Raw genomic sequence first — 27,533 nt, 5'->3', positions numbered from 1 at the left:
CTAGGAGAATAAGTTAGCCACCATAAGCTAGGGAGTTGTGAGTCTCTGGTTTTAGCTGAGTTGTTAATGACCCTGACAGGTGCCTTTCTCCACCCCAGTCTTGGGCAGGTTAGAACTGTATTCACCTCTCACTTGGTGTGCTTGGTTAAGTTATAGGTGTTTCTTCATCTGAGCGATGGGGGTAATAATGGGGCTTCTCTTATAGGGGAAGTGAAATTGAGATGTATACCGTAAAGCGTAGGGCATGGTACACAAGCTCTCCTTTGGTGCTGGCTATTTCACTGCAGCCGTCTGCCTTGGAGCCCATCTTCAACTTCCTTCATCTGACTCAGTGGCTGATTCTCACAGTATCGGTCCTCTTGATTCCCTGTCCTCAGCCAGATGCTTCCCAGTGGAATTTCACCCTCAGATCTGAATGCTTTCTGGCATACATATGTCTTCTTGATGTGCAGCAGGCTTTGTTCCCTGTGAATAGGATGAAAGCAGCATAACGCAGTGACTGACCGACTGTCTGGATTCCAGTTCCAGCTCTGCCATCAACTACTTATGTTATTCATCTTCTTTTGGTTTGCACATGATTCGTGTGAAGTAATTAAAATTATGTCGTAAAATTCCCCTGTAAAGGAAGCCAGCTCTTGGAACTAGTGATGCAAATGCAAAGGTTTAAGAAAGCAGTAGTTCTTAGCAGGAAAGAGACAATTAGGTAAAGAGAAAAGGTCGGATTCCTGGTGATGCCCTGCCTCAGTAATCTGTGAAGCTCCCGTGAGCTCTTCGTTGAAATGAGAAACAGTGATTCATGAAGCTGATAGAGAGTAAGTGCTCCAAAATGGTTCAGATGTGTTCACTGGGCAGTGAGAGCAAAAGTCCAAAGAAAGTTGAGCAGACAGCTACTTATTGTCTGAAGCTAAGCACGAGAACAGGGTTACAAAGTTGCTCCTTACCCAGGTAAATGAAAAAGAAGGTAAGGCAGAAACGTTTGCATCAGGTTACCCTTGAGCATCCCTTAAATGGCTCATAAAGGCTACATGTAGACACAGCGTCAGTGGATGGTACCACCATTTTTCTTCTGCCATTGGCAGATTGTTGTGTTTTGTTTTTTGCACCAGGTGAAGTAGATAGTTTGTACTTAGGATGGCATTGTACCAGAAATCACATACTTTATACACCAGAATTCCACTATGTGAAAAGCACGTAGGGGCTGAGAGTGGCTGAAGGAGAAGCAGATGTGTGTGTCTCATTCTCCAGAACCATCCCCCATCTCGTAGAACACATGTAGTTGAAAGCAAGTGAGGTAACTCTGCTCCACTGTAATGCAGGAGGGGAGTGGCATCTGAGAATGCAGGAAGTGTTATGGACACGTCTGTCTCAGGCATTTTGACATTTCACAAGGACTCTGGATGTTGACGGTCTTCAGTAATCAAAAGAAAATATGCGCCTGTTGTACACATCCTGGAGTCTAGTGTTCATATTTGACATGGAAGCTAGAGGTCTTGGTGGTGAGGCTGACAGACTAGGAATCTCCTGTTGTGTTAATCAAAGAATGATTGTCGACTTTGAGCTGTTTAGCAAAAATTCAATAACTTTATTAAAAATAATTTACAAAATAATTTATAACCTTTTTTTTCCACTACTACAGTTCCTATTAGAGCCAGATGTATTCTCTAAGATTTGAATGAGTGTGTATATGTTCTCATGTACACATTAAAATATGAGTATATGCATGCAAAAGATTTGCAGAGTCCATGATTTGTTTGTTTGGGGGTGTTTTTGGAAGTTGTGAGGTTTAAGCAGATCTTGTTTGCGTTAGATAAGCTTGAACTTCTGGACACTCCGCCTTTTACCTCGCTGCCTTCTAGATGGAGAAATTCTACCCAAGCTATGTGGCGTTGTGGGAAGCTTCTGGCCCTAAAAGACAGGCAGACCTGGGTTCAAATCCTGTTCTCAGTAGCTCTGTGTCCTTGGAAATTACTTTGCCACCTCTCTGATTCTCGGTTTTCCTCATCTGGGAATGAGAATGAACTACCTACTGTGTTGGCCTTTGAGAGGATAGAGGGAATGTGTGACGAGTGCCTGGCTCCTAAAACCCCCACAAGAAACGCTTCTGCTGCCCCTGATTCCCCAGAGCAGGTAATTCGCCCCTCTCTCCCTTTGTTGGCCTCTCTCATACTTCTTGTTTTGGCTTCAGTCTGGTTTTCTGACATGGACAGCAGGGAAAGCTCCACAGCTTCAGTGCAAGGACCTGTAAAGTCTAATTGTTGATATTTGGATATGGGTTTGTTAGCTCTGGTCATGGTTTTCATCTCCTGTTGTCTGTGCTGCTCCCGACCAAATACCTTGTTTATTCTTGGTCCCATTTTAGCTCTTATTGAAAGTGATAAAGGTCAACCTGTGAGGATGCAAGTAACCATGTTTTGGAGGAGTGTGGAAAGCAGTTCCCAAGGAAGCAAACTGGTGCTAAAGATGTTGCGGGTGAGAGTAGGGAAACCACCCAGCATCTGTGTGTTGTCCTGAGGTGACGTTTGCTTCTGCCCGGCTGTACAGGATGCCTCGGAACGGCCACCTGAGCCCTACGAGACTCTCAGTCAGGAAGAAGTGGTGTCACAGTCCAGGCCAAGGACTTGATATTAACTTGATGTTAAGTTTTACTGCATATTTTTCTTAAGTTTGTGGTGTTTTAATAAGCAATTGAGGAATAACAGGTCCTTTTAAGGCAGGAAAAATATGACTGTAGCTTGTTACCTGCCAATCATGTGACTGACTCGCACTGTTGCTTGTAGATTTCTTCATGATACACAGAAAGGAAAAAGTAAAGATGTGTTGAGTCCCATGTGTTTTCCCTGAAACGAGAAAGGAACGTCCTAGCAGACTGCTTAAGAGAATCACATTTTTGATTTGCATTTGGACACCTTTTCATTATTTTTGTGGTTCATGTTCCACATTTCTTCCTTTCATACTGGCAAGTCTTAGTTTGTGTGCCCTTTAGCCTTTAAAAACAGCCCTTTTTTATGCATTAGCGCTCTTCCGAGCTCCTTCTCCCCCAGCTCTTCTGGACTTGCTGGCAGCTAAGCTGGCAAGAGATAGTTCAAGGCTTCCTTCTTAAGAGGACACTGTGGGTGGACGGGAATTGGGACTTTTTTTGGTGATGAACTTTAATTTTCCAAATGGCTTCAGAGGCACTCTGGGTTACTTCCATCTTTCCTTCACTCAGTGATTTCATGAGGTTCCATAAGCATTTGTTTTAAGGGGTTTACTGAGCATCAGCTGCGTGTTGGGCTCTGCTCTAGAGATGAGGTAGATGTAAAGGTAAATACATGCTCTGGCCTTAAGCTTTGGGGGCCTCCCAGTTTAGTGAGAGAGGCAATGACTTTTAAGACACTGTGGTGTCCACAAAGTGCTGTGACCACACAGAGAAGAGCAAGCATCTCTTTGGGGGAGCTGGCAACGTTCCAAGCGCAGGTGACATTGGAGGGTGCTATTCAAGCATGAGTTAGGGGTTACATGGCAGACAGGGATTGGGTTGGGTGGGAAGACTGCCCCGTAGGGGAAGAAGAACCCTGCATGAAGTCTGGACTGGCCCGCAGTGGCTCAGTCTCACACAGCATTATAGGACAGGTTGCATTTGAGGACCAAGGATGGAAATACAGTGGGGCCGGGGAGGATTTGGTTCTTCTGGCAGTGTTGTCTTATTCTTTTGACTGTTTTCAAAATAGAGGGATGAAATAAATAGATTTGGGTTGGGATAGTAAGTATTTATTTTGTACAGGCCATCTTGGAGTAGAGGAGACTGGTTGGGACTCTCCTGTAATGATTCAAAGGATGTATAGTAGCTGAAACCTTGGCAGTGACAGAGAAGGAGGATGGAGGGAGGTGGAGGTCCATTTGAGAACATTTTAGGAAAAGGAGTCTGTAGGTTGTGGTGACCCATTTGTACATGAGAATTAGAGAAGGAAGAAAAGTGCAAAATGGGCCAGGGCTTGTGAGCCCGTTTCATATCACGGCACATATAGGAAATATTTGTCCAGCAGTGGGGTAAAGGGACTGTCCCTTGTAGCACTGCCCCAGACTGCCCTGCAGTCCACAGAGCTGGGGGATCTGCATCCCAGCACATCCTGTAACAAATTCTTTGCACAGCAGTTGGGAAGCTTGCTAAGGTCTCTAGCTTGGGTTTCCAGATAGATCTGGATTCAAAAACTTTTTGCTGCACTAGTGGCTTTATTCACATTTTCCCCCTATTGTTATGGGGTCTCCAAGGGGAGTCATTATTTTCGTGTTTTAGGTAAGGCTCTGACAGGTGGAATTTCAACCCCGGTGCTGGGATTGCAAGTCATGTTGTCTCTGTACAGCCACAGGCATAGGTGCTGGTGTAATTAATTACAATGTGGAACACAGAAACAGGTTGGCCAGGTGGGGTGGCGACTTTGAATATGTCTAAGCTTGGTATTCTGCAGAGATCCTTGCTTGTGAAGAGCACCAGGGAATTGGAGATGCAGAGCCTGAGCTCAGATCACTGGCCTCCAGGGAGGAGGAAGGATCTCAAGACATTGGCATCTGTGGCAGATGCTGGGAAGTTCAAGTATGATGAGGAATGACAAGCATCTGTCAGCTTTTGGAAATAGGAAAACAGCAGAATCAACAAACTCTGTCAAGGGTAGATAGTAAATATTTTAGGCTTTGAGGGCCATATGGTCTGTGTTGTAACCACTCACCTTTCACTGTAGCTCAGCTCAGCCATAGACAGTTCATTCATGAATGGTCATGGCCATGTTCCAGTAACATTTTATTTATAAAAACATGCAGTGGGTCAGACTTGGCCCCTAGACCATAGTGTGCCAACCTGACTTTTGCCTTAGAGGAAAGGAAGGGGAGAATGGGAACTTAGTATTTTTTCAGTGCTTACCACGTACTAGACCCTTTGTAAACATTTTTAACCCTGAGATGTAGGCACCAATCCCATTTACAGTTGCTGGAAAAACCCAAGCGTTTAGATAACTTGCCTGAAGGTTATACAGCTACTTAGGGACTGGCTGGGATTTGGACTTCAGTCTGCCCGAGTCCAAAGCCCGGGTCATCTCCACGTCACTTAGTTGCCACCCAGAACAGCAGCCTTAGGTCAGATCCCTCTCAAAAGGTACACATGGCACAGAAGCCATCAGGCTCTGCATTCCCACTGCTGTCCTTCACGTAACATTCAGTGAAGCACTGTTTTTCTGCTTCACCTCTGTATTGGTTTGCTAGGGCTGCCATGACAAAGTACCACAAGATGGGGAGCTTAAACAACAGAAATTAATTTTGTCATAGGTCTGGAGGCTGGAAGTCCAAGATCAAAGTACTGGCACGTTTGGTTTCTCCTGCAGCCTCTATCCTTGGCTTCCAGATGGCCACCTTCTCCCTGTGTCCTCACGTGGTCTTTCCGCTGTGTCTGTGCATCCCTGGTGTCCCTTTGTCCACATTTCCTCTTGTAAGGACAGCACTGAGATTGGATTAGGGCCCACCTCAATGGCCTCATTTTAACTCAATCACCTCTTAAAGACCTAGTCTGCAAATATAGTCACATGCTGAGGTACTAGGACGTAGGACTTCAGCATATGAAATTTGGGGGCACATCCTTCAGCCTGTAACAACCTTCCTCCTCTATGGTGGACGTCAAGGGATTGTTGGGAACACAGCCTAAGTTCCTTAATACAGAAGCTGAAGGAATTCTCCTGTATGTGAAGGTTTCTCTTAGTTACCATTTGAGCCTTAGATAAAAAGTTTATTTTGGAATAGTTGAAAGATAGTTTGGAGTTCCCATATATTCCCACATAGCCACTTTCTTTTATCATTAACATAGTATATTAGTATGATACATTGTCACAACTAATGATCTCATACTGATGCATTATCATTAACCGAAGTCTGTACTTCCTGTTTCTTTAGTTGATACCTAATATCCAGGATCTTAGTCAAGGATACCCTATGACATTTATTTGTCATGTTTCCTTGGGCTCCAGTTGGCTCTGACAGTTCCTCAGACTTTCCTTGGTTTTGATGACCTTGGCACTTCTGAGGCTACTGTTCCCATGGTTTGTGGGATGCCCCTCTTTGAGGGGTTTGTCTGATGCTTCTCATGATTAGACTTTAGTTTTGAGGAGGCGGACCACAGAGGTAAAGTGCCCTTCTCATCACATCATGTTGACACTTCAACATGACTTACCACGGTTTTCGTTCACTTTGTTCACCCGGCCCAGGTAGAGGTTGCCAGGTTTCTCCAGGGTGAAGTTACTCTTTTTCTTACATCCCTCTCCATCCTCTACTCTCTGGAGGGAAGTTGGTATGCACAGCCCCCCATGCAGGGTGGGGACTTGGGCTCCCCACCTTGTTAGTGGAGTATGTACATAAATTATTCGGAATTTTTCTGCCTTGAGCGATTCGTGTCTTCTTCCTCACTTACCTATTTATATCAGTATAGATTCACAGGTAGGTGACATGTCAGTGTTGCGCCGTGAGACATCTCACTCAGGCACTCGGCCCTTCTGCCCAACACATTGCATTGCTGGCTGTCAGGCTGATCAGCCTTCCCCTGGCAAATATGTAAGAATTCTGTTAAGTCCAGCCTAAAACGAGGGCAGAGTTGCTGCCTGAGCAGTTTTAATTTATCCATATAGACTGTTAACCATATGGATATTGCCTAAAACCTTAAAAAAAACCCAAAAATTTTCTGGACGTCACGCTCCTAACGGGTTGCAAGCGTTATTGTCTTGGTGGCGAAGAAATACACTTCTGGATTTTGTCTGGAATTAGTGTTGAAGCAGCGCCACCGTGTGGTAAATGCAGAAGGATTGCCGTGTTCTAGAGACCCATGTCTTTTTCCTGACCCTCGTAGATGTCTAGTAGCTAAAGTACTTGAAGAAAAAAAATGTTTTGAGTTCTTAAAAGAGAGGCTGATTTCTGACTTTGCCTTTATACATGATTGGGTTTACATAAAAAGTGAACGCTTTAAAGTTAAAATTCCCAGTAGTTATTATTATTTTTGGCACATTAACTTAAAAATTTTTTTTTACTTTATTTATTTATTTATGGCTGCTTTGGGTCTTAGTTGCGTCACGAGGGATCTTCGTTGCGGCCCACTGGCTTCTCTCTAGTTGTGGCCTGTGGGTTTTCCCTCTCTAGTTGTGGCACATGGGCTCCAGAGCACGTGGGCTCTATAGTTTGCAGCATGCGGGCTCTCTCATTGAAGTGCACGGGCTCAGTAGTTGTGGCACACGGACTTAGTTGCCCCAGGGTGTGTGGGATCTTCGTTCCACCAGCAGGAATCGAACCCGCGTCCCCTGCATTGGAAGGCAGGTTCTTTACCGCTGGACCACCAGGGAAGTCCCCATTAACTTGTAATGCATATCTTAAGGTAAGCTTTTTTTCTGATTATTCAAAATTGTTTAATAGCTGAGGTATAAAAGTGCAACAGGTTGAAACTCTGAACTTCTGGAGCTTTTATCTTTGGGTGTACGCAGGTGGGGGACTTATTTTGTTTCATTCTTCTTTGGCCAGATGTTTTAAGAAGTTTAAGGCTGTGTGGAAGTTGGCCAGGGAGCCTGCAAGTGCCCACCATGATGTGTGGGAACGGGGGGGCGGGGATTAGCAGCCCTCTGCCTCCTGCAATGCTTACATCCATTGGAGGAGTCTTCAGAACGGGAGAGGTGGGGAAGTTGGTGGGATAGTTTAATATGGCCTGTGGTTGACCTGGGTGGGGGTTAGGGAGTGCTAAGCTGGAGACTCGTGTGACAGCCTGTTAGAGTTGGTTCTAAAGAAAATCAAGAAGCAGTCACTCTTTTTGTTGTGATAAATCAGTGTGTCATCAGGAATTCCAAATTTTTAAAAACATTTTTATTTATTTTCCTGATTTTTGGCAGATTTTTTGTGACAGCCTGTTAGAGTTGGTTCTAAAGAAAATCAAGAAGCAGTTACTCTTTTTGTTGTGATAAATCAGTGTGTCATCAGGAATTCCAAATTTTTTTTAAAAATTTTATTTATTTTCCTGATTTTCGGCAGAGTTGTGTCTCCGTTACTGTGCGTGGGCTTTCTCTAGTTGCAGCGAGCGGGGGCTACTCTTTGTTGCGGTGCACGGGCTTCTCATTGCCATGGCCTCTCTTGCTGTGGAGCACGGGCTCTAAGCGTGCAGGCTTCGTTAGTTGTGGCTCGCGGGCTCTAGAGCACAGGCTCAGCAGTTGTGGTGCACGGGCTCAGTTGCTCCGCGGCATGTGGGATCTTCCCCGGCCAGGGCTCGAACCCGGTCCCTTGCATTGGCAGGTGGATTCTTAACCACTGCGCCACCAGGGAAGCCCAGGAATTCCAAATTTAATGTTAATCTTGATCAACTTTTGAGAGTGAGGTGAAATTGTTGCTTTTGAGGAGAGGAATGGCTATTCACTGGAAAGACCATGAGAGAACTTTCTTAAAAAAAATTGTAATATTTTAAAACTTGATCTAGATTGCTTTACATAGATATATACATATGTAAACATTTATCGAGCTGGACACTTACGATCTGTGTGTTTTAATAAAGTGTATTAACATCCATTATTTAGCTAAAAAAAATCGTTTTTGCTTTGATGGATAAGAAAAGTTCATAAAGAACTTGAACTGTAACTCAGTTAATGTGGCAGCCCTTCGCTCTGCTGTGTCCTAAACCCAAGACACTAGTAGAAAGCTGAACATTGGAGCTGAGAGGGCTGTGGCTGTCTCAGTCATTACAGGGGGTGGCAGCTGTGTCGGGAGGAGATGAGCTCTGCCTGTGGCTCGTCATCTGGCTCCTTGTCAGTGATGTCATGGGTTACCTATGTCATCTGTGAGTGCAATTTGTCCTGTTCAACCTCGAAAGAGATAACAGCTAAGCCCCCCAAATATCACTTAGCTGCTGCCCTCTTAGGTTCCCGATGTTTTCAAGAGGTGTTTCAGATAATGGAAACCACGTGCGTTCAAGTGTGAGCTCCTCACCCACAGAGGTCAGAGAAGGACGTTTGCCTCAAGCTCACACACCCGGCCTGTCATGGCTCTCTGGGACTATTAGAGGCCACTCGTGTGTGGCCCGACACACCAGCCTCTGACTGTGCATAGCACGATTGCAGGCTGCTCCTGACCTGAGAGCGTCTCAGAGCAGAGTGCCTCCTCTGTATAGATGCCAGGAACGTGGAGGAGTTCGTTGGGGTTGCTGAGAAGTACACAGCGATGACAGTGAGGACTGCAGTAGCACGTGGAAGGTTCTAGAATGTGGCTGGGGGGCCAGAAATGAATGATGGCTAGCTTTGTTGGCCAGCTGGGGGCTGTCGGTGACTTGTGGTGGACTTGGAGTTAAGGGATTTTTTTTCTCCTTTCTCCCTCCCTCCCTCCTTCTTTCCTTCCGTCTTGAATTCCTTCCAGTGAGCATTTTGAAAGTGAGAGACTGACTTTAACAATGGTCTCTCCAATATATAAAACGAGGCTTTCGATGTCTGAGAGCAGCATTTTGTGTACAGATGATGATATAAGTTTCAAATTACTGTTCATTGTATCATAGTTAATTTTAAACGTGGCTTTCCATGGCCTTTAAATTCAACTTACAAATCTTATGTTTATAGTCTAATTTAAAACCATACATTTAAAACAGCTCATATAACTCAATATCAAAAAAACAATCAACCCAAGAAAATGGGCAGAAGACCTGAATAGATATTTTTCCAAAGAAGACACACCGATGGCCAACAGGCACATGAAAAGATGCTCAACGTCGCTAATTATTAGAGAAATGCCAGTCAAAACTACAATGAGGTATCATCTCACACCTGTCGGAATGGCTGTTGTCAAAAAGTCTACAAATAATAAATGCTGGAGAGGGTGTGGAGAAAAGGGAACCCTCGTAAACTGTTGGTGGGAATGTAAATTGGCGCAGCCACTATGGAGAACAGTACGAAGGTTCCTTAAAAAACTTAGAACCATGTGATCCGGCAGTTCCACTCCTGGGCATATATATCTGGAAAAAGCAAAAACTCCAATTTGAAAAGATGCATGCACCCTAACGTTCATAGCAGAACTATTTACAATAGCCAAGACATGGAAACAACCCAGGTGTCCATTAAGAGCCGATTGGCTTAAGAAGATGTGAGATACATAGATAAGCAACAGGGATTTACTGTATAGCACAGGGAACTATATTCAGTATCTTGTAATAACCTGTAATGGAATATAATCTGCAAAAAACCTGAATTACTGTGCTGTACACCTGAAACTAGCACAATACTATAAATTGAAGTATAAATACTTCAATTTAAAAGTAATAAAAATAAGAAATATATTGAAGTAAATTTTACTTAAAGCTGAAAATTACCCATTTCAAATAGGAATCATAAAGTTAATCAGTTAGATACTCTGACATGCCACATTTTAAAAACGTTAAAAATTCTTTACTACACGTACTCCCTGATAATGCCCAGCGGTGCAAACTTCATCTTAACCGTAACACAGTTGTTTTGATCCTTTGGGTTTGACTTCTTTTTTCTTCAGCTCTTCATTTAATTCTCAACCTTGCTCAGATTGCAGGACAACCAATATGATTGATCAGCGGAGGCAAGGTGAGGTTGGGGCCAGGAACTCATGATCTCAGTATGCCGCAGTATTAGGATTAAGTTTGGCTTCAACAAAAAAAAGTCAAATACGTAATCGCTTAAACAAGATAAAAATGTGTTTCTCTCTCTCTAGTTAATGGTCCAGAGGTACGTGGCTCGGAGCCTCGGTGAGTTCAAGGTGTCGTCAGGGAACCTAGCTTGGCGCTCATCCTTGGTGTTAGTTTCCTGGGGCTACCACAAACTCGGTGGCTTAAAACAACAGAAATTTATTCTCTCGCACTTCTGGAGGCCGAAAGTCAGAAATCAAGGTATCAGCAGGATTGCATCCCCTGTGGAGACTAGGGAGAATCGGTTCCTTGCCTCTTCCAGCTTCTGATGGCTCTGAGTATTCCTTGGGTTGTGGCTGCGTCATTCCATTCTCTGTCTCACATGGCCTTCTCTGTGTGTGATGGTCTGATCCCCCTCTGCCTTTCTTTTTTTTTTTGCGGTACATGGGCCTTTCACTGTTGTGGCCTCTCCTGTTGCGGAGCACAGGCTCCGGACGCGCAGGCTCAGCGGCCATGGCTCACGGGCCCAGCCGCTCCGCAGCATGTGGGGTCTTCCCGGACCAGGGCATGAACCCGTGTCCCCTGCATTGGCAGGTGGACTCTCAACCACTGCGCCACCAGGGAAGCCCATCACGAGCAGTTTTTAATCATCAAAAAAATTTTTTTTTAATTTTAGCCATTCTACTAGGTGTGTAGTGGTAGCTCATTGTCCTAACTGGATTTTAATGGTCTCAGTGCAAGCTAGTCAGGTTGTAACTAACATCCAAGGATAATCTTTTAACCTAATCTAATTAAACTCATAAAGTCTCCTCCTATCCAGGGTAACCATTAGAGATATTTCTCTGTATAAACTGTTGGATGCTGCATCTCTCTCACCTTTCCTTGCCCTTGATCTTGGCACCCTGAGCATAGGTAGAAGGATTAACTTTACACAGATACGACAGGATGAGTGCCATGGCAAGTGTGTGTGAGGAAGGAGCTGAGGAGAGTTTCAGGTGTTTCCTTCTGTTGCCATTCTCTCTGTGACATAGGACCTGAGGGGTCCTGCAGAGGGGGGAGGGTGGGGGGGGTGTGTGTGCACCAGAGCTTTGTTTGAAGAGGATGGGCAAGTCTGGACCTGGGCCCTGAGGAGGATGGATTGCTGCGGCGTGAGACACGACTGCTCTTCTCCTGCCCTCTCCAGGGTGGTTTAGGAGCGTCATGGAGCACCTGCCAACAGGTGGGACCTCTGGATAGACTGGAACTCATGCTCTTTCCTCCCACCTCATCCCTTCCCCCACAGATCTCCTGCCCTTGGCAAAAAGAACGAATGAGGGTTAGAACAGGATTCCGCAGTAGCCACTGTACTGAATGAATAGTTGAAAAAATAACCCCGAATCATAAAAGTTATTAGTTTATAGCAAATACGTATAATTTATTCAAAAAGCAGAAAGGAACTTTTTCTTGTCAAAATTAACCTTTGTGTACCTACTGAGTACGTGGCACTTTGTGGAAGCCAACAGAAGAGGCGTGGCTTTCTTCCTTCAGCTGCTTCATCCTCAGGCCCAGTTCAAGTCCCACCTCTTCCCTCTGCTGTTTTCCCCAGTCACTTAACACTGTCCGCTGGGCAGCTCTTTCTAATCTTCTTATTTGATTGGAAGCTGCCTCAGGGCATGGACAAGGCCCTGTATTGCTAACCCCTGTGGTGGATTTCAAGCAGGAGTATCAGAATCATCCCGGTGCTCTGGGGTGGGGCTGAGAATTTGCATTTCTAACAAGATCCCAGGTGATGCTATTGCTGCCGGTCCAGTCCAGGGATCACACTTTGAACCCTCAGGGAAAGAAAGTTCTCCAGGGCCCTGCCTCCCTGTTTCTGGGGTCTTTACTTCATCACGCAGCACAGGGCTCATCTCCTGCTAAATATCAGGAGAACTCCTTCCCCCTTATGGGCTCCTTCCCTAGTTCCTTAAAGAAACTGAAATGATTCCAGGAAGGGCTCCGATCTTTCTTCCAGAGACATCTTAGAACCAAAGTTTGTGGTTATTCATTTATTTGTGATGGTTTGGTTAGTGATTCTTACTTGCAAAACAAAACCAACTTCAGGTATTAGATTCTTTATGGTAAATTATAACTACTACCAGTAGTTACAAGACGTGAGGGCTAGAGTTTTCCTCCCTGTAAACTCACTCAGGTATGAATGAAAACAAGGGTCAGATGGCATTCTGCCCGTATAGAGGTTTATTAGCAGGCTGGCACAGTGCAGTCATATCACCTGTTTCATATGCCTGGTAAAGTTCCAGCTCTGTCCTTTTAGAAGGGTCGCTGCCCTCATGGCACGTCGCACTCAGTGTTTACCTGTAGCAAGTATAGCAGCATTTCGTGGACGACATGTTAGTTTTCTACTGTTGCCCTAAGAAATTACTACAAAGATATCAGCTTAAAACAAATTGATTATATTAGAGTTTTGTGGGTTGGAAGTCCTGGCACAGTGGGTTCTCTGCTCTGGGTTTCACGAGGCCCAGCTTATGATGTTGCTGGGACTGCATTCCTTTCTGGGGCTCAGGGGATGAAATATTCCCCAACTCATTCGGGCTGGCTGAGTTCAGTGCCACGTGGCTGTAGGACTGAGGTCCTCATTTCCTTGCTGGCTCTTGGCTAGGTGTCATTCTCAACTTCTAGAGGCTGGCTGCATTCCTTTGCATGTGGCCCCCTTCCTCCCGTCTTCAAAACTAGCAACATGCCAAGTCCAGAAGGGCTGAATCCTTCTCAGGCTTTGGGTCCCACTGCCTTCTGTCTCATTTCACCTCATACTCTTAACTCAGATTGCACTGACTTGCTACCCTTCTCTCCTTACACAAGGCCCCAGGCCCTTGTAAAAAGGTTTCTGGAAGTTCTGAAATCCCCCTAGGGGACACATCACATGTATTCATGAGATGAAGACTGACTTCAGTTTTCCTCTTCTGCTTTTAAGGGTTCGTGTGATTACATGGGGCCCACTCAGTAATCCAGAATGATCTCTCTAGTTGAAGGTCAGCTGGTTAGTAACCTTAATTCTTTTTTTTTTAAATTTATTTTATTTTTATTTTTGGCTGTGTTGGGTCTTCGTTGCTGTGCACAGGCTTTCTCTAGTTGCAGTGAGCGGGGGCTACTCTTCGTTGCGGTGCGCAGGCTCATTGTGGTGGCTTCTCTTGTTGTGGAGCACAGGCTCTAGGTGTGCGGGCTTCAGTAGTTGCAGCACTTTGGGCTCAGTAGTTGTGACTCGCAAGCCCTGGAGCGCAGGCTCAGTAGTTGTGGCGCACAGGTTTAGTTGCTCCGTGGCATGTGGGATCTCCCGGACCAGGGCTCGAACCCGTGTCCCCTGCATTGACAGGCGGATTCTTAACCACTGCGCCATGAAGGAAGCCCAGTAACCTTAATTCTTAATCCCACCTGCAGATCCCCTTCACAGTAGTACCTGGATTGTGTTTGATTCAATAATCAGGGCCTGGGAATCTTGGAGTGACATCTTTGGAGTTCTCCCTACCACAGACAGAACTTCAGTTATCCTGACATTTTTGAATCAGAGGCCAAATAATTCCCTGGAATCAGTAGCTGGACCTCCAGCCACTTACTTATCAAGCCTAGGGCACATCTGTGAGGGCCTGCTAGATTTTCATCTGCCTGGGTCATACGTGGGCCAGGGTGCTTCTGTGATATTTCTAGTCTATCCTCTTTCCTCAAATACCATGAATTCACCGCTGAAAAGAGATTTCCAGCAACCATAATACTAAATAACAAGTCAGTAATTTAACCTGTGTGAAATTCCATTGCTAACCTCCAGGGTGCTAATTAGCGTGACCCTGGTGCTGGTTGCTGATAAGGATGGCTAGCTGACCAACTTGGACTTGTGGTGGCCTTAGCTGTTGTGTGTGGCCTTCTGATTAAAGGCTAGTTAACTATTTCAGGAGCCTGTAGTCCAGATTAAGACAAGTAAGTGCCCTCAGGCAGGAGATTAAAGGCAACGGACAGACACACATTTCTATCGCACTGTTTATGTTGAAGTGTTTTGAAATAAAATTCAGACGATGTGATAAAGACTCTTGTCCCCTCAACTGAGAGCTTCAGGGAAGTGCCGTCACATCTTGTTGTCACCCTGTGCCTGGCACGCAGTGGATGTGCAACAGATACTTGTTGAGTAAATAAATAACGTGAATGAATGCACTTCTGTGCTGTAATACATGAAAACTTAGATAAAGTATAGGAACAGCATGGCAGACAGAGTGCATTGGGAGAAAGTGGAAACATTGCTCAGGGTACTTTGAACTGAGAATTTATTGTATTCATGGTGCTGTAAACATGCACACTGCAAGCTGAGACTTGCAAAACTTTGCCGACATTTATTTTAACGATGCTTTATTGAAAGGGGGATGGCTCCGTTTTGATAGACTATTTTCCTACTAGATTTAAGTGCCTTAATGGCAGTGCACGTTTACATCGCACAGTGCCTGTGCGTCGCATGAGTAAATAAAGGCTGTCCACCCTTCTCAGTGCACTCTTACAAAAAATAAGGTATTCAAAATAAGAAAAAGGAGGCTTAATGAGAGTAATGTCAGGTAACTTTCGTATTTCGTTACCCATTTTTTCCCTGTTGCCTTCTGCTGTTTTTCTTCCCTAGAATTAACAGTCTGAATTTCCCCAGACCTCACCTGTCTTTGGGTAATGAGGTTACAGGAGTTATAACTCAGATTACACTGACTTGTTGCCCACCTCTCTTCACACAAGGTCCCAGGCCCTTGTAAGCGTGTTTCTGGAAGTTTTGGGAAGCTCCCCAGGGGCACGTCATGTGTTCACGACCAGGGATGCTCTGGCCGCTGGGGCAGCTGGTGCTTCTCTCCCGGAGCCCTGCCCCGCATCAGCTCCCAGTACCCAGGTGTCATTCCCTGGAGCTGAGTCCGTTCAAGTAGCATTCCGGAGTTTTATTTACAGCCTCTCTGCTGCTTCTTGAAGGAGAAATCCAAGTGATGGATGACACACTGTGCTTGAAATTGCCCTCCTCTTGGGCCGAGGCTTTCTGACTGAGTCAGTTCATCATTTGGCTTCTTCTTCCTCAAAGTGAATCTTCCCAAGAGGCTCTCACCCGCCATAGATAGGCTTGTGGGCAGTCCTGGCAGTTCACCTGCCCAGCCTCACCACGGCGTGGGACAAAGTGGTCAGAGGCAAGGCCAGGTTCCCTCCATCCCATAAACTTAGGCTAAGTCTTCCCCTTTCTCAGTCCCAAAGTACATGTCTCTCGCTCCCCCCACAATGCTTGCTTTTGGGTGTAGGGGAGAGAGAAGGGCCAGACTTTGGAAGCTCTGTGCAGGTATTGTGCTCTTTAAAAATCCAAGACTGTGATCTGATAGTTTACCACAGTTTACCATTTCTTACTGACTATTTAATGACGTTTGCCCTAGTGATAAAGGTACCCCTGCCCTCCCCGCACCCCCCCAAAGGAATCCTCTTCCTCATCCTTTTTATTTTTCTCATCTTGTTGTGAACATTTCCCAGTGTGAGATGAAAACTCAGACCAGATACAATCAACAGGAACCTTTACTGTGAAAGTTCAAGATGGTTAAAAAAAAAAAAAAAAAAAACTCTAAAATGATTGATAACACAGGAGGGTCACTTTTCATAGTCTTCAGATGTCGTGAAAAATGTAACATCTGCTTTAAATGCAGTAAGTAGCCTCAGGTGTTCTGTGTCCCAAATTTTGCTTTCACATATATATATATATATATATATATATATATATATATATAATTATTTTTAACTGAAACACTCAGAAATGAAAAGTAACCCCTGCCCTTCTCTCTCTCTCACTGCCTAGAGATAAAGCCCAGTTTGGTTTATTTCTGCCATTCCTTTTAAAAAAAATATTCCTTATATGGTCGTTTCTAAGCAGCAAAATAGTCAGCTGTGTGATTAAAATGTCAAAAGGAGTAGGAAAGCTGGCCACTGGGAAAAGTGTATTTGGAGATTTACATAAAGGCAGGAAAGGCACCAGGGAGAAGACTGAGCTCCAGGCTGTAGACCGATTTGATTGATGGAGATTGCCCCTCCCCCACCTCCAGCTGACACAAGCCCTTCTGTGCAGTGCAAGGAGCTTGCAGGAGCTCTTCTGTGCCGGCTGCCTACTGGGTACCTCTGTAACCTCTTTGGGGGCACACTGTATGTTTCTCTTCATCTTGAGAGCCCTTTATCTTTAAATTTGAGAGCCCCCTTCCCCTGTGTCACAGAGTAGAGAATGGTGGGCAGAGGAGGTGGGGAATCGGGATGAAGAAAGGGATCCAGAGTATGAACTGGGTGTAATTTATGGTCAAGAACAATCCCCGTTTATCTTAAACCTTGTAAACTGGGCAAGTTGGTGCCCCATCCACGGCCCTAGACCCTGCTCAGACCCTGCCAGAAGGGTGGCCTTCCTTAGAGGTCCCGCCTGTGGTGACCTGTGCTTTGCATACTTGATACGTTTGCTACCAAAGTATGGCCCATGGTCCTGACTATACCTGGTAAGTGCATCAAAATCTGCATCTTGACAAGACCCCCATGGCATCCTTATGCCCAGTTAAGCTTGAAAAGTGCTTTATACCAGTGTCTTGGGTCCCCAGGAGTGACTGGGTGGCAAGGCCGGTGGGACAAGGAAGCACATTGGCTACTGGATGAGCCCGTTTTCAAGCTAATACCTGACAGTCTTGTTTTTAAGAGCCTCTTGCCTTAAACAGTTAGGAGCCCGCATATCATGCTTTCTGGGTAATTATTATTGTAGTATTGGATTCTGGTTAATTGGGGGGGATTAACCTGAGGGCGCTTGGTTTACATAAAGAGAAGTTATTTTAGGTAGTTTATGCTTGGGAATGTTGAGCATTTCATTGTAAACGAAAAGCTGTGTGTAGAAAGGTGCTGGGCAGTAGTTTCCCCTGAGTAAGGGGGGTGTTAGGGGGATGGACTTTTCAGTTTTGATCTCTGTTGATAAAGAATTTGGCCACTTCATTTAGAAGGAGTTTTTCATTTCAGTGGCATAGAACTCAGTGTCCTTGTGGTTTAATAGACGGCATTTTAGTGTAAGATCAGTGATTACAATGGGTCTTAAGTGGTGTGGCCTCGGTCGTCTGTCCTGCGGTCAGTCTGGTCAGCTGATCACCTCACTAGACCCTGAAGGCCCTTGTTATAGTGCCCCCTATGTAGTAGAAACGGTAGCTCCTCTCTTTCTGGAGGGTGTACCTCCTATAACCCTGATTCCTCAGGGTTTCTCTTTTAACCTGTTATTGTTGTTTTCTTTTAGGGTAGGGTCTTTCCTTGAGTGTCTGATAATTTTAGTTTGTAAGTAAGTACAAGGTACTACAAAGCTGATTGAAAGGTAGGGTTGGTGTGCGTGTGTGTGTGTGTGTGTGTGTGTGTGTGTGTGTGTGTGTGTGTAGGGCAGGCTTTATGGTAGCGTGAATGGTCAGGGATCCACCATTTCTTTGAGGGCTTGTCCCCAACTGTTTCTCGTCCCAGGGAGGAATCCTCTAATCTATTCCTGCTTGGTGTGCAAGCTTGCTGTCAGCATTTTCACAGCTGGGGCAGGGAGTGTGGAGAGATGCATCTGGGGCCACATGGAGAATTTTTCTTAAGCCCAGTGTTTTAGTGTAGCACTCAAGAGTTTAGCTGTTGAATCTCCACGGTGTTGGAATTCAGCCTTTCCAGGGGAAAAGCTCTGCTTCCAGGATGAAGGAGGGAATGAATGCTTCCTGGTTTGAGAAGGGGTTCTATGGGTCTTACTCTCCCTTCAATAGATTTCCAACCCATGGTCCTGCGTTCAGCCCTGCCGCGCCCCTGCCTTCAGAGGTGTCTGCTGTCTGGGAGGCTGAGCCCTTCCTCCCCCGACCCCCAGCCCTAACCTCTTCTGCTGTGTTTCATCCATGCTCCTCGGCAGTCTGTTTCCACTTTCAGAAGTTTGGTTTCTTGCCTGTGGCTGTCTTCTTTTCCCACTGGTCTCTCTTAAATCCCTTTACTGCAGCTTTAATGGTGTTTTGAAAGGGAGTGAGGGCAAATGAGTGTTCATCTGCTGTGTTTAATGGAAAGCGCCCAGAGTCTCTAACGAGCGATTGAGGGGGAAAGAAGAAAACCTCTGTAGTTATAAATTTATCTGGTTTTATAGCATTTGAGGTTCAGCTGTTTGTGAAAAGCAATTTAAATAAAAGGATCATGTTGGAGAGCAGTGGTTTATATTCACTTCATAATATTTCAACTCTTAGTAAAAGGGGAGATCAGAGACAAGTGAGTATGAATAAAAGATTTGCTGAATGTATAGCCAAGACCTGTGGATTTGGTGTTGGAAGGTTCCACTGCCCTGGCCTTTTCTAGGATTGCCTATTTGATCTAGATTTCCTAGTTGGATAAGTGCTGAATGGTGATTCAGTACATGGGCTTCAAACCTGCACAGACCACGAAACCATTTGAATTCCTGCTTTGCCATGTGTGGGCCATGAGCACATTGTTCCACTGATTTGAGCCTCAGCTTCCTGACCTAAAAATGGGGGAAATACTGCTTCTCTCCCTAAGTTATTAGGATCGAATGAATTAATATATATAAGTGCTTAGCCTTGTGTGGTCACTGAATACAGTTGTATTTACTTTGTTACATTCTAGGTCTCCTTTTGTGTCCAGCCTCACAGGTCGCTATGCCAGGCACTGTGCCAAGTGTGGGAACCTGAGAGACCTGCCCTCTGCTTTCAGGATTTTCCCCTTAGAGCTGAACTCTCCCTCATTCATCGTTTAGCTCTGGGATGTACTGAGGTCCGAACTGGAGAGGGAGGGAGACTGTATTTGAACCTAGGTCTGCCCAGGTCTAGAGGCTCTGCTCTTTGTTTTTTAAAATTAATTTTTATTGGAGTATAGTTGTATACAACATTGTATAGTTACAATGTTGTGTTAGTTTCTGCTGTATGTGCAGCAAAGTGAATCAGTTATACATACACATATATCCACTCTTTCTTAGATTCTTTTCCCGTATGGGTCATTACAGAGTGCTGAGTAGAGTTCCCTGTGCTATACTGTAGGTTCTTATCAGTTGTCTGTTTTATGTATAGTAGTGTGTATATGTCAATCCCAATCTCCCAATTTATCCCTCGCCCCCTTACCTCTTGCTAACCATAAGTTTGTTTTCTACATCTGTGACTCTGTTTCTGTTTTGTAAGTAAGTTCATTTGTACCATTTTTTAGATTCTACATATAAGCGATATTGTGGTATTTGTCTTTTTCTGTCTGACTTACTTCCCTCAGTATGACAATCTCTAGGTCCATCCATGTGGACCATGTAATGCATGGCATCCATGTAATGCAAATGGCATTAGTTTGTTCTTTTTTATGGCTGAGTAATATTCCATTGTATGTATGTAACACATCTTCTTTATCCATTCTAGAGGCTCTGCTCTTAACACCATCTCCTTAGTGTTGAGTATTTCTTACAGTGAGGGGTTGGCCTCTGGGTAGAACACAGTTACAGACAAACAGATGGGCATAGATGCTTTCTGAAGGCTCTGGGTGACGTTGAGGTTCACATTCTAACCATTCCTAACAACAGCTGTACATCCATGTGAAATAGCCCACATTTGAAGAGAGTGCTTATTGTTAGAGAACATCTTTGGAAGGATGTGTGGTGTAGGTAGATTGGCTGGAAGTAGATCTATTTAGATTGGTTATTACTATACCCTGAGGAGTTAAGGTGAACAGAATCTTACAGGTACTTCATGAGTGGTGCATGGTTGCTGCTTGGGGCAATGTGAATCATTGGACGATAATAATAAAAGGCTTTAGCTCCCTTGAGTTCTTTAAATGGAGGAGAGCAGATGATGCGAAAAAGGTGCCCTTGATCTCTTTTACCATAGGGAGTAGGTTGGGAACCAAGAGTGTGGAACGGTTCTCGTATTTGTCCATTTCTGCCTGCCCTGTTCAGGCTCTTCTTCCAAGTTGCTGTCTCCTTCACAGCAAATATCTTTGTTTCCCTTCGCCCCCCAGTCTTTCCCTTCATGCATATTTATATATGGATAAGTGTGTATTTTTGATGAAATCTGAATTGTATTTTGTGTACTGTTGTATAGCTTACATTTTCCACTTAATTTTCCTTCTCTGCACGCCCCCCCCCGCCAAACCATTCCACTTTAACCTTTAAAAACATTCCCTTTCTGACAGGGTTAAATCAATTATGAAGACAGCCATATGGTTAAATACTACATTAACCATTTTAGAACCATGATTTCTGAAGTCTGAAATAATACCCCTATCTGTCAAGCTCTATAAGCTTCTTTGATAATGCAGCCTATTTTCAGATGTGGTACGTTATAACTGCCTGGGAATTACTAGAGTGTTTTTATAGTGTAGATGCTTTTGCAGTAAACCTTTAGGTGGCAGCACTTTCACCGTAAACCACATTCTGAATCGAATTTCTCAGATGCATAACATGTTTGACACAGAAGCATAATCAGAAGCCACCTGACTTACCCCTTCAGTGTGCAGTGGTGGAGCTGAGGACCTGGGAGGGGCAGGACTGTGGCTCAGGGTTGAGCAGGAGGGAGATCTGTGAACCACTGTCTGGCACTCTTCTTCCACCCTTTCTCTTACTGATGTGAAATGTTGCCTGTCTCTGTGGCATTGTTAAAATCACACTTTAAGTATAAGACAACCAAGGAAAATAAGAGTCAAGTGGATGATTCTGGACCAAAATGTAATGAGATGTTTGAAAGGACCAGACAGAATAGGCAGTCTTCTTTTTTTTTTCTCTAAGCAGCTTTATTTAGGTATGATTCACATACCATACAGTTCACTCATTTGAAGTGTACACTACAGCAGTTTTTAGTATATTCACAAGTTTTTGCAACCATCACCACAACCTAATTTTAGACCATTTTTATCACCGCAGCCCCCTTAGCCATCATCACCCCACAAGCCCGCACATCCTCCAGTCCCTGGCGACCATTCATACTTGTTTCCATAAATTTGCCTGTTCTGGACGTTCCATATGAATGGAGTCATATAACATGTGGTCTTTGGGGACTGGCTCCTTTTACTTAATTTTTTACTTTATTTTTTTTTGGCTGCAACGCGTGGCACGTGGGATCTCAGTTCCCTCCTGACCAGGGATCGAACCTGCGTCCCCTGCATTGGAAGCACGGAGTCTTAGCTACCGGACCGCCGGGGAAGTCCCTGGCTTCTTTTACTTATCAAAATATTTTCAGGCTTTGTCCATGTTGTAGCATGAATAAGTACTTCATTTCTTTTTATTGCCCAGTAATGTTACATTGTATGAATATATCACATTTTGTTGTCAGTTGATGGACGTTTGGCTGTTATGAATAACGCTGCTACGAGCATTCATGTACAGATTTTTGTCTGAACATACATTTACATAGAAGTGGATTTGTTGGGCCGTATGATAACTCTGTTTGTGTAAACTTCTGGGGAACCACCCAGCTGTTTTCCAAAGCGGCTGCGTGTGTGCATTGCCACCAGCAATGTGTGAGGGTTCCATTCGTTGTAATTCAGAATTCCAGATCTTCTGATGATAAGTTGGGGATGAAGGGGAGGTGAGAGAGACGATTCTCAGGCGCTCTTGTGTCCCCGAATCGTATGCCGGACTGCCTGTTCTGCCTTTCCGAAGGTAGCTGTGTCAGCTACCAAGGAACCAGCCGGCTTCCCTGCCCCACACAATTGCTTTGCGTCACCAGGCTGATAAAATGCCTGCGGTCTGTGGCCACGCAGAGCATATTGATGTTATAGCCCGGCTGTTTGTAATCCTTGCCTCCTGACTTTGGAGATACCAGCAACCTGATCGTCTTGGTCCCAGTTAGAGAAAAATTCCAAATAAAAAACCCTTTGCCATGAGCCATCCAGGTCTGGACATGTCAAAATCACTTACGTGACATACACCAAAGACGGCTGGAGAGACTGCACAGCAAAAGAGCAGCTTTTGTTTTTGTCAGAGTTTATATTCTCCAAGCTGAGCTTACAGCCCTTTCTTTGGCAGCCCAGACTGGCCGTTCTTACATCTGTACTGAAATGACTGTGTGTGTGTTCAAGGGAGGGGAAGGGGCCGGCTCTTCCTTTAGGCCTATCTGGGTCCTGGTGAGGACACACACTGTACATTCTGAAGCTTTGTTTGCAGCTGGAAAAAATTAGCCACACTCAGATCTTTCTCACTGCAGGTCCCGTCAGGAAGCCCAAGTATGTGGAAAGCCCCAGAGTGCCTGGAGATACAGTCATAATCCCGTTCCGAGACGTGCCCAAGCCAACACAGCCCAGTGAAAATGGTAAGAATATGTTTTCAATGATTTTCCCCCCTAAAGATTTTACACCATGACACTCCACTTCTGAATGAAAACTTGAGTGCCTCTTGCAGGAATGCTTTGCTAAACTGAATGTATCTGGGAGGTGGTTTTCCTTGGGCAGTTACAGAGATCTGTTTAGTTAATGTGAATTCTTGGGATTATGTACACAGTGTAGGAATAGTTGAGTGGGTGCATATGCATTGCTTACAGGTGGAGACTTAACTTCCTGTCAATTTTGACCTTCCTGGTTTGGGGGGGACATGAAAAGCCAGCCAGTAGACTGCTTCCAAGATTTTGTTCTGTTTTGTTTTTTAGTGCTCCATCGTTTTAGAATATTCAACAGCAGGCTTTGGCTGAAAAGCTGAAACCGTAGCTAGACAAAGCTTATAATAACTAGCTTTCTTAAAAGCATTTGGTAGCTTTTGAAAGCTGCTTTTTTTTTTTTTAAACATCAAAAGTTTTTCTTCAGAGAATGTTGAAGTAGAGGCAAAAAAAATATCCAAATTGATTGAAACTTTTCATGAAGCCACTTTATATTTTGCTTTTTTCCCTATATCTGGAAATACGTGTAACAGACGGTACATACTCTAGCATTTCGTAGAGGTATTAATAGTTCTTTATTTTTTTTAATCGATTCCAGAATGTACCTGTTTGTTTCTTTCTCTGGGGTGGGGGGTTGTGTCCACAACTCACAACTCTAAGGTCTTTAATTTATGTGTTTTGAACTTACATCCTGTTTTCCTGCAGAAACACATGGTTAAGAATCCTGGCATATGTAGAGAAGCCTGTTGTACCCCCAGTATGGACACAGGTTTATGTAGTAATGCTGAAAGAGAAAACTCACCCATATTTCCACCTTGGAAGACCTGGCACCCTCCTCTCCCTAATTGTGGGTGGAGAGGGATATAGCTTCTTTATGTTCTACCACTGTATGTGCATTTCATGTTTCTGCTGAGGCATAGGAGGGAGTGGGTACGAAGTGTAGGGCATGGTAGGAACGTGGAGTGGGGTGGCAGTGGTGGTGGTGAAAATAAAGCTAAAAATGAGCCGAGTGTGAGGGGTTGGCAGGAGATGAAAATCAAGAAGAGGAGTTTGGGGTGGGCGGGGGTCGAGATGGGACCAGGAGCTGAGCATTCTGGGCAGGGAAGAGATGCTGTTGCCTGCATCTTGGCATGAGAAAGGCCACCCTTTTTCCTTCTGTCCAGGCACCCAGCCGTTTGGTTTAGGTAAGAGGTTCCCACTAGGATTTGTGCTGAGGAGGGGCAGGGCACCAGGTGTGTGGTGGTGCAGAGGGGCGAGGGTCCACAGTGCTGTCTGATCAGGATAGCCGGAAACCCTGCAGACATGAGGACCCTCCTGGTTGTGAATTCACGTGTGCAAGGTGTCTGTGGGTCAATCTTCTCGCTCATTTCTATTCTGGGTGTCAAAAAGAAAGTGAAAACCTGTTCCTCTGAAGTGAGAATCAATAATCTGAATTTCCTGAGCTGTCTGCCCATTTCAGAATAAGCCTGCCCCCCCTTACCCTCATCCCCACCTGCCTTTGGAGTCCTGGTTGGTTACGCCCCTGCCATTTGGCTGGTGTGAACTCCATTATGTGACGCCTTCCTCGGTGGCCAAGAGTCCTGTTGACATCCTGTCTAGAGTTTAGGGCTCCCCCTGGGGTAAGAATGAGGACAAATTTGGGATTTTTATTGGGCAAAGAAAAGAGGTTATAAAATCGTTCCCGCTGTGAACTTTTCTGCCCTTGCCCAAGGCAGAATTGGCTTTCTTAGGGGAGGAGGTATCCTTACGCTTGGCTGCCAGCTGAGCTCAATTCAAGCAGAGTGATTGATATTGTTGGTGTAGCCTGCAGTCTGCTTACAGAGGGGCTTACTCTCGAGACCCTAACTCCTGGATTCAGCATCGTCAGTCTCCATGGGGACTGAAATTATGACATACCCGGGCTGCGAATACACACCAGGAGTTTCCAGAAGTTTCACCTAGAATTAAGAAGCAGGATACATTTCCCCTTTTTTGGGCGTCGGGAAAGGGGCGTAGTTCACGCTTGCGGGCACATGGTCTTTTGTGGCTAGCCAGGAAGCCGGTGGAAGCCCCAGGAGAGTTATCTGTTGGTTGATGAAGAGGTGGTTGCCTAACAAAATTTAACTTGATGATTAGTAAACGATGGTGTGTTTTGTAATCCCCGTGGAATCCTTTACATTTCAACGGGGTTAATTAAGTTTGCCATATTAAAGTACAAATTTTATGTCCAGGTCACTGAATCTAAAGGCGAGGCTGGAGCAAACTAAAACTAATTGAGTTTGAGTATCAGCCCAAGCATGTACAGATGCATGCATGATGGACTAAATCCTAATTTCTAGGGTTTCATAGTAGCAGCATTACTGAAGTTTTAATTTAAAATTTGGGCTTATACTTTCCATATTTCCTTTGGGCATTTTTAAAAAGTCTCTAAGACACTTTTCTGGATTCTGTCAATAATAGCATTTCAGTAATCCCCAGACCAACAAACTACTGACGACAGCCCCTCATGAAATGCTTTTGAAATTTCCCATAGACTCGTGAAATATCAAGTTATTCCTAGATGTTTGAAATACCCTTTCCAGACTAAGCTGCCTCACTTTATGGTCGGTTGCTCCATAAATTCTTGACTCTTAGCTCTCTGAAATTTAAATCAAAGTAAAACAAAACCAATGAGCACTTTGAATTTATCCATTAACTTATAAGCAGTTGTATTTATGTGTAATCTGCTTATTTTAGCCATCTGGGTAGTGGGATATATGATATGGGCAGATGAACATTTTTATTATAAGCAAAGAAGCTGTTTATTAAAGTTTACATTAACCTGGAAACATCTTTATGGAAAGAGATTCTACTTTATTCAGTATTTTAAAATATTTTGGAAAAACAGCACTGTCTACTCTGACAAAAAGAGTGACTTAGTGAGGTCCTCAAACAAAATACAATCCCCTTTTTCCTGTCAAATGATCCTAATAAGCTATGTGTCATATAGAGTAAGTTCTTCACAATAAGCTTCCTATTGCTAAACCAACATATTGTTTAAGGGGAAAATGTCACCCACAAAACAATACCTCTGCCTTAAGGGAAAATAGAAAACTAGCTAAATTAGGGAGGGTTATTAGATTATAATAGGATTCACAGCTATGTTTCTTGGAATTAGGGGCAACTATAATCCATTTAGGTTTGCTTCAATCTATCGTTAGCTACTTGAGCAAGCTTTGATGGGGAGGGGTGAGAAAGTTTTAGTCTTATGACTCATTGCTTGGTGAAGTCTTAAAATACGACGAAACGTTTTTTTTCTAGCGGTGTGGTTAGCAAGTAAAAACAACACTTATGAAACAGCAGAATAATTAAATGCAGGACTATCTTACTGGGAGGAGTGAATCTTTTTTAGATATATGTTTAAGTACACATTGATGCCTTATGCTTTTGATCACTATTTTAAACATTCAAAAAGATGTAGAGAATGAAACAGGTATAAAGAATATGGTACCTGTCTACCCACTACTCAGTTTAAGAAATAAAACGTGACTGTGTTTCCTCCTGATCACATTTCTCTTCCTTTCCCGAGAGGTAACCTTGCTCCTGCTCATTTAATTTTCAGCTTCTTAGCATGGTGATGCAGCACTTGACCGATGGTTGGATAAGGTTTTAGTTAGATGGAGGTACAGAAGGGGGACATCCCTGGTATGTGTGTAGTGGAGGAGAGACTAGAGGTAGAGTAGCCATTGGTTCTGCATTCCCTTGAATAAATATTAAATTCTTATGCTGTGGAAAGTACTGTGTTGGATGCTATTTGAGATGGGTTATCAAGCATAAGTCCTTTTTTCTTAGAGCCTTAGAGTCTGGTCAGGGATTAAAGACCTATATATACAGAGTAACTATAGTACAGGGGTGGGGGAGTAGTGTTGACTAATCCAAGCTGGGTGACCAGTCGGGTGCAGATGGAGGTGCTGTGCCGGGAAAGACTTGCTTGGAGTACTATGCCTTGATTCACTTGTTGGCGAAGTATAGGATGGAGTGGGGCAGGAAAGGGACTAGAGTCAGGGAGAATGGTTAGAAAATGATTTCAGTAGTTAAGTGAGAGAATAAGATCTCAAATTAGAACAGCGGCCTCCCTGGGGGCGCAGTGGTTGAGAGTCCGCCTGCCGATGCAGGGGACACGGGTTCGTGCCCCGGTCCGGGAAGATCCCACATGCCGCGGAGCGGCTGGGCCCGTGAGCCATGCCGCCTAGCCTGCGCGTCTGGAGCCTGTGCTCTGCAACGGGAGAGGCCACAACAGTGAGAGGCCCGGGTACCGCAAAAAAAAAAAAAAAAAAAAAATTAGAACAGGATCAGGAAAAAAGTGATACAGGAAGATTCCTGAGGAATTGCAAGGATCTGGAAGCCGTAAGAGACAAAGATGATGACATCAGGGTTTTGAGACTACATTAACCAGACACTAGGAGAGAGGGACCTGTGCATTTTGGTTTGAGTTCAGTTTCAGGCATGTTGAGTTTGAGGTCTGGGCACATCTAGGCAAAAGTGTCCAATGAACAGTTGGAAAAATCAAACTGGGGCTTAAGAAAGAGCTCAGGAGGTAAATTGAGCAGCCT

At 44.5% G+C, this 27,533-nt stretch overlaps 1 protein-coding gene across 5 annotated transcripts in view; it reads left to right on the top strand.

Moving 5' to 3' along the window:
- Nucleotides 1-27,533, top strand: part of TANC1 (tetratricopeptide repeat, ankyrin repeat and coiled-coil containing 1) — a 229,378-nt gene that overhangs the window by 116,232 nt on the left and 85,613 nt on the right. For all 5 annotated transcript variants that reach the window (XM_060016745.1, XM_060016743.1, XM_060016742.1 and 2 more), the window contains exon 4: nt 22,798-22,902. In XM_060016745.1, coding sequence (XP_059872728.1) covers nt 22,798-22,902 — 105 coding nt within the window. The remainder of the gene's footprint in view (nt 1-22,797; nt 22,903-27,533) is intronic.

The sequence above is a fragment of the Delphinus delphis genome, chromosome 7 (assembly GCF_949987515.2).
Source record: "Delphinus delphis chromosome 7, mDelDel1.2, whole genome shotgun sequence".
Taxonomy (NCBI): Eukaryota; Metazoa; Chordata; class Mammalia; order Artiodactyla; family Delphinidae; genus Delphinus; species Delphinus delphis.
The sequence above is the reverse complement of the archived record's forward strand: the minus strand, read 5'-3'. Positions and strand labels throughout refer to the sequence as shown.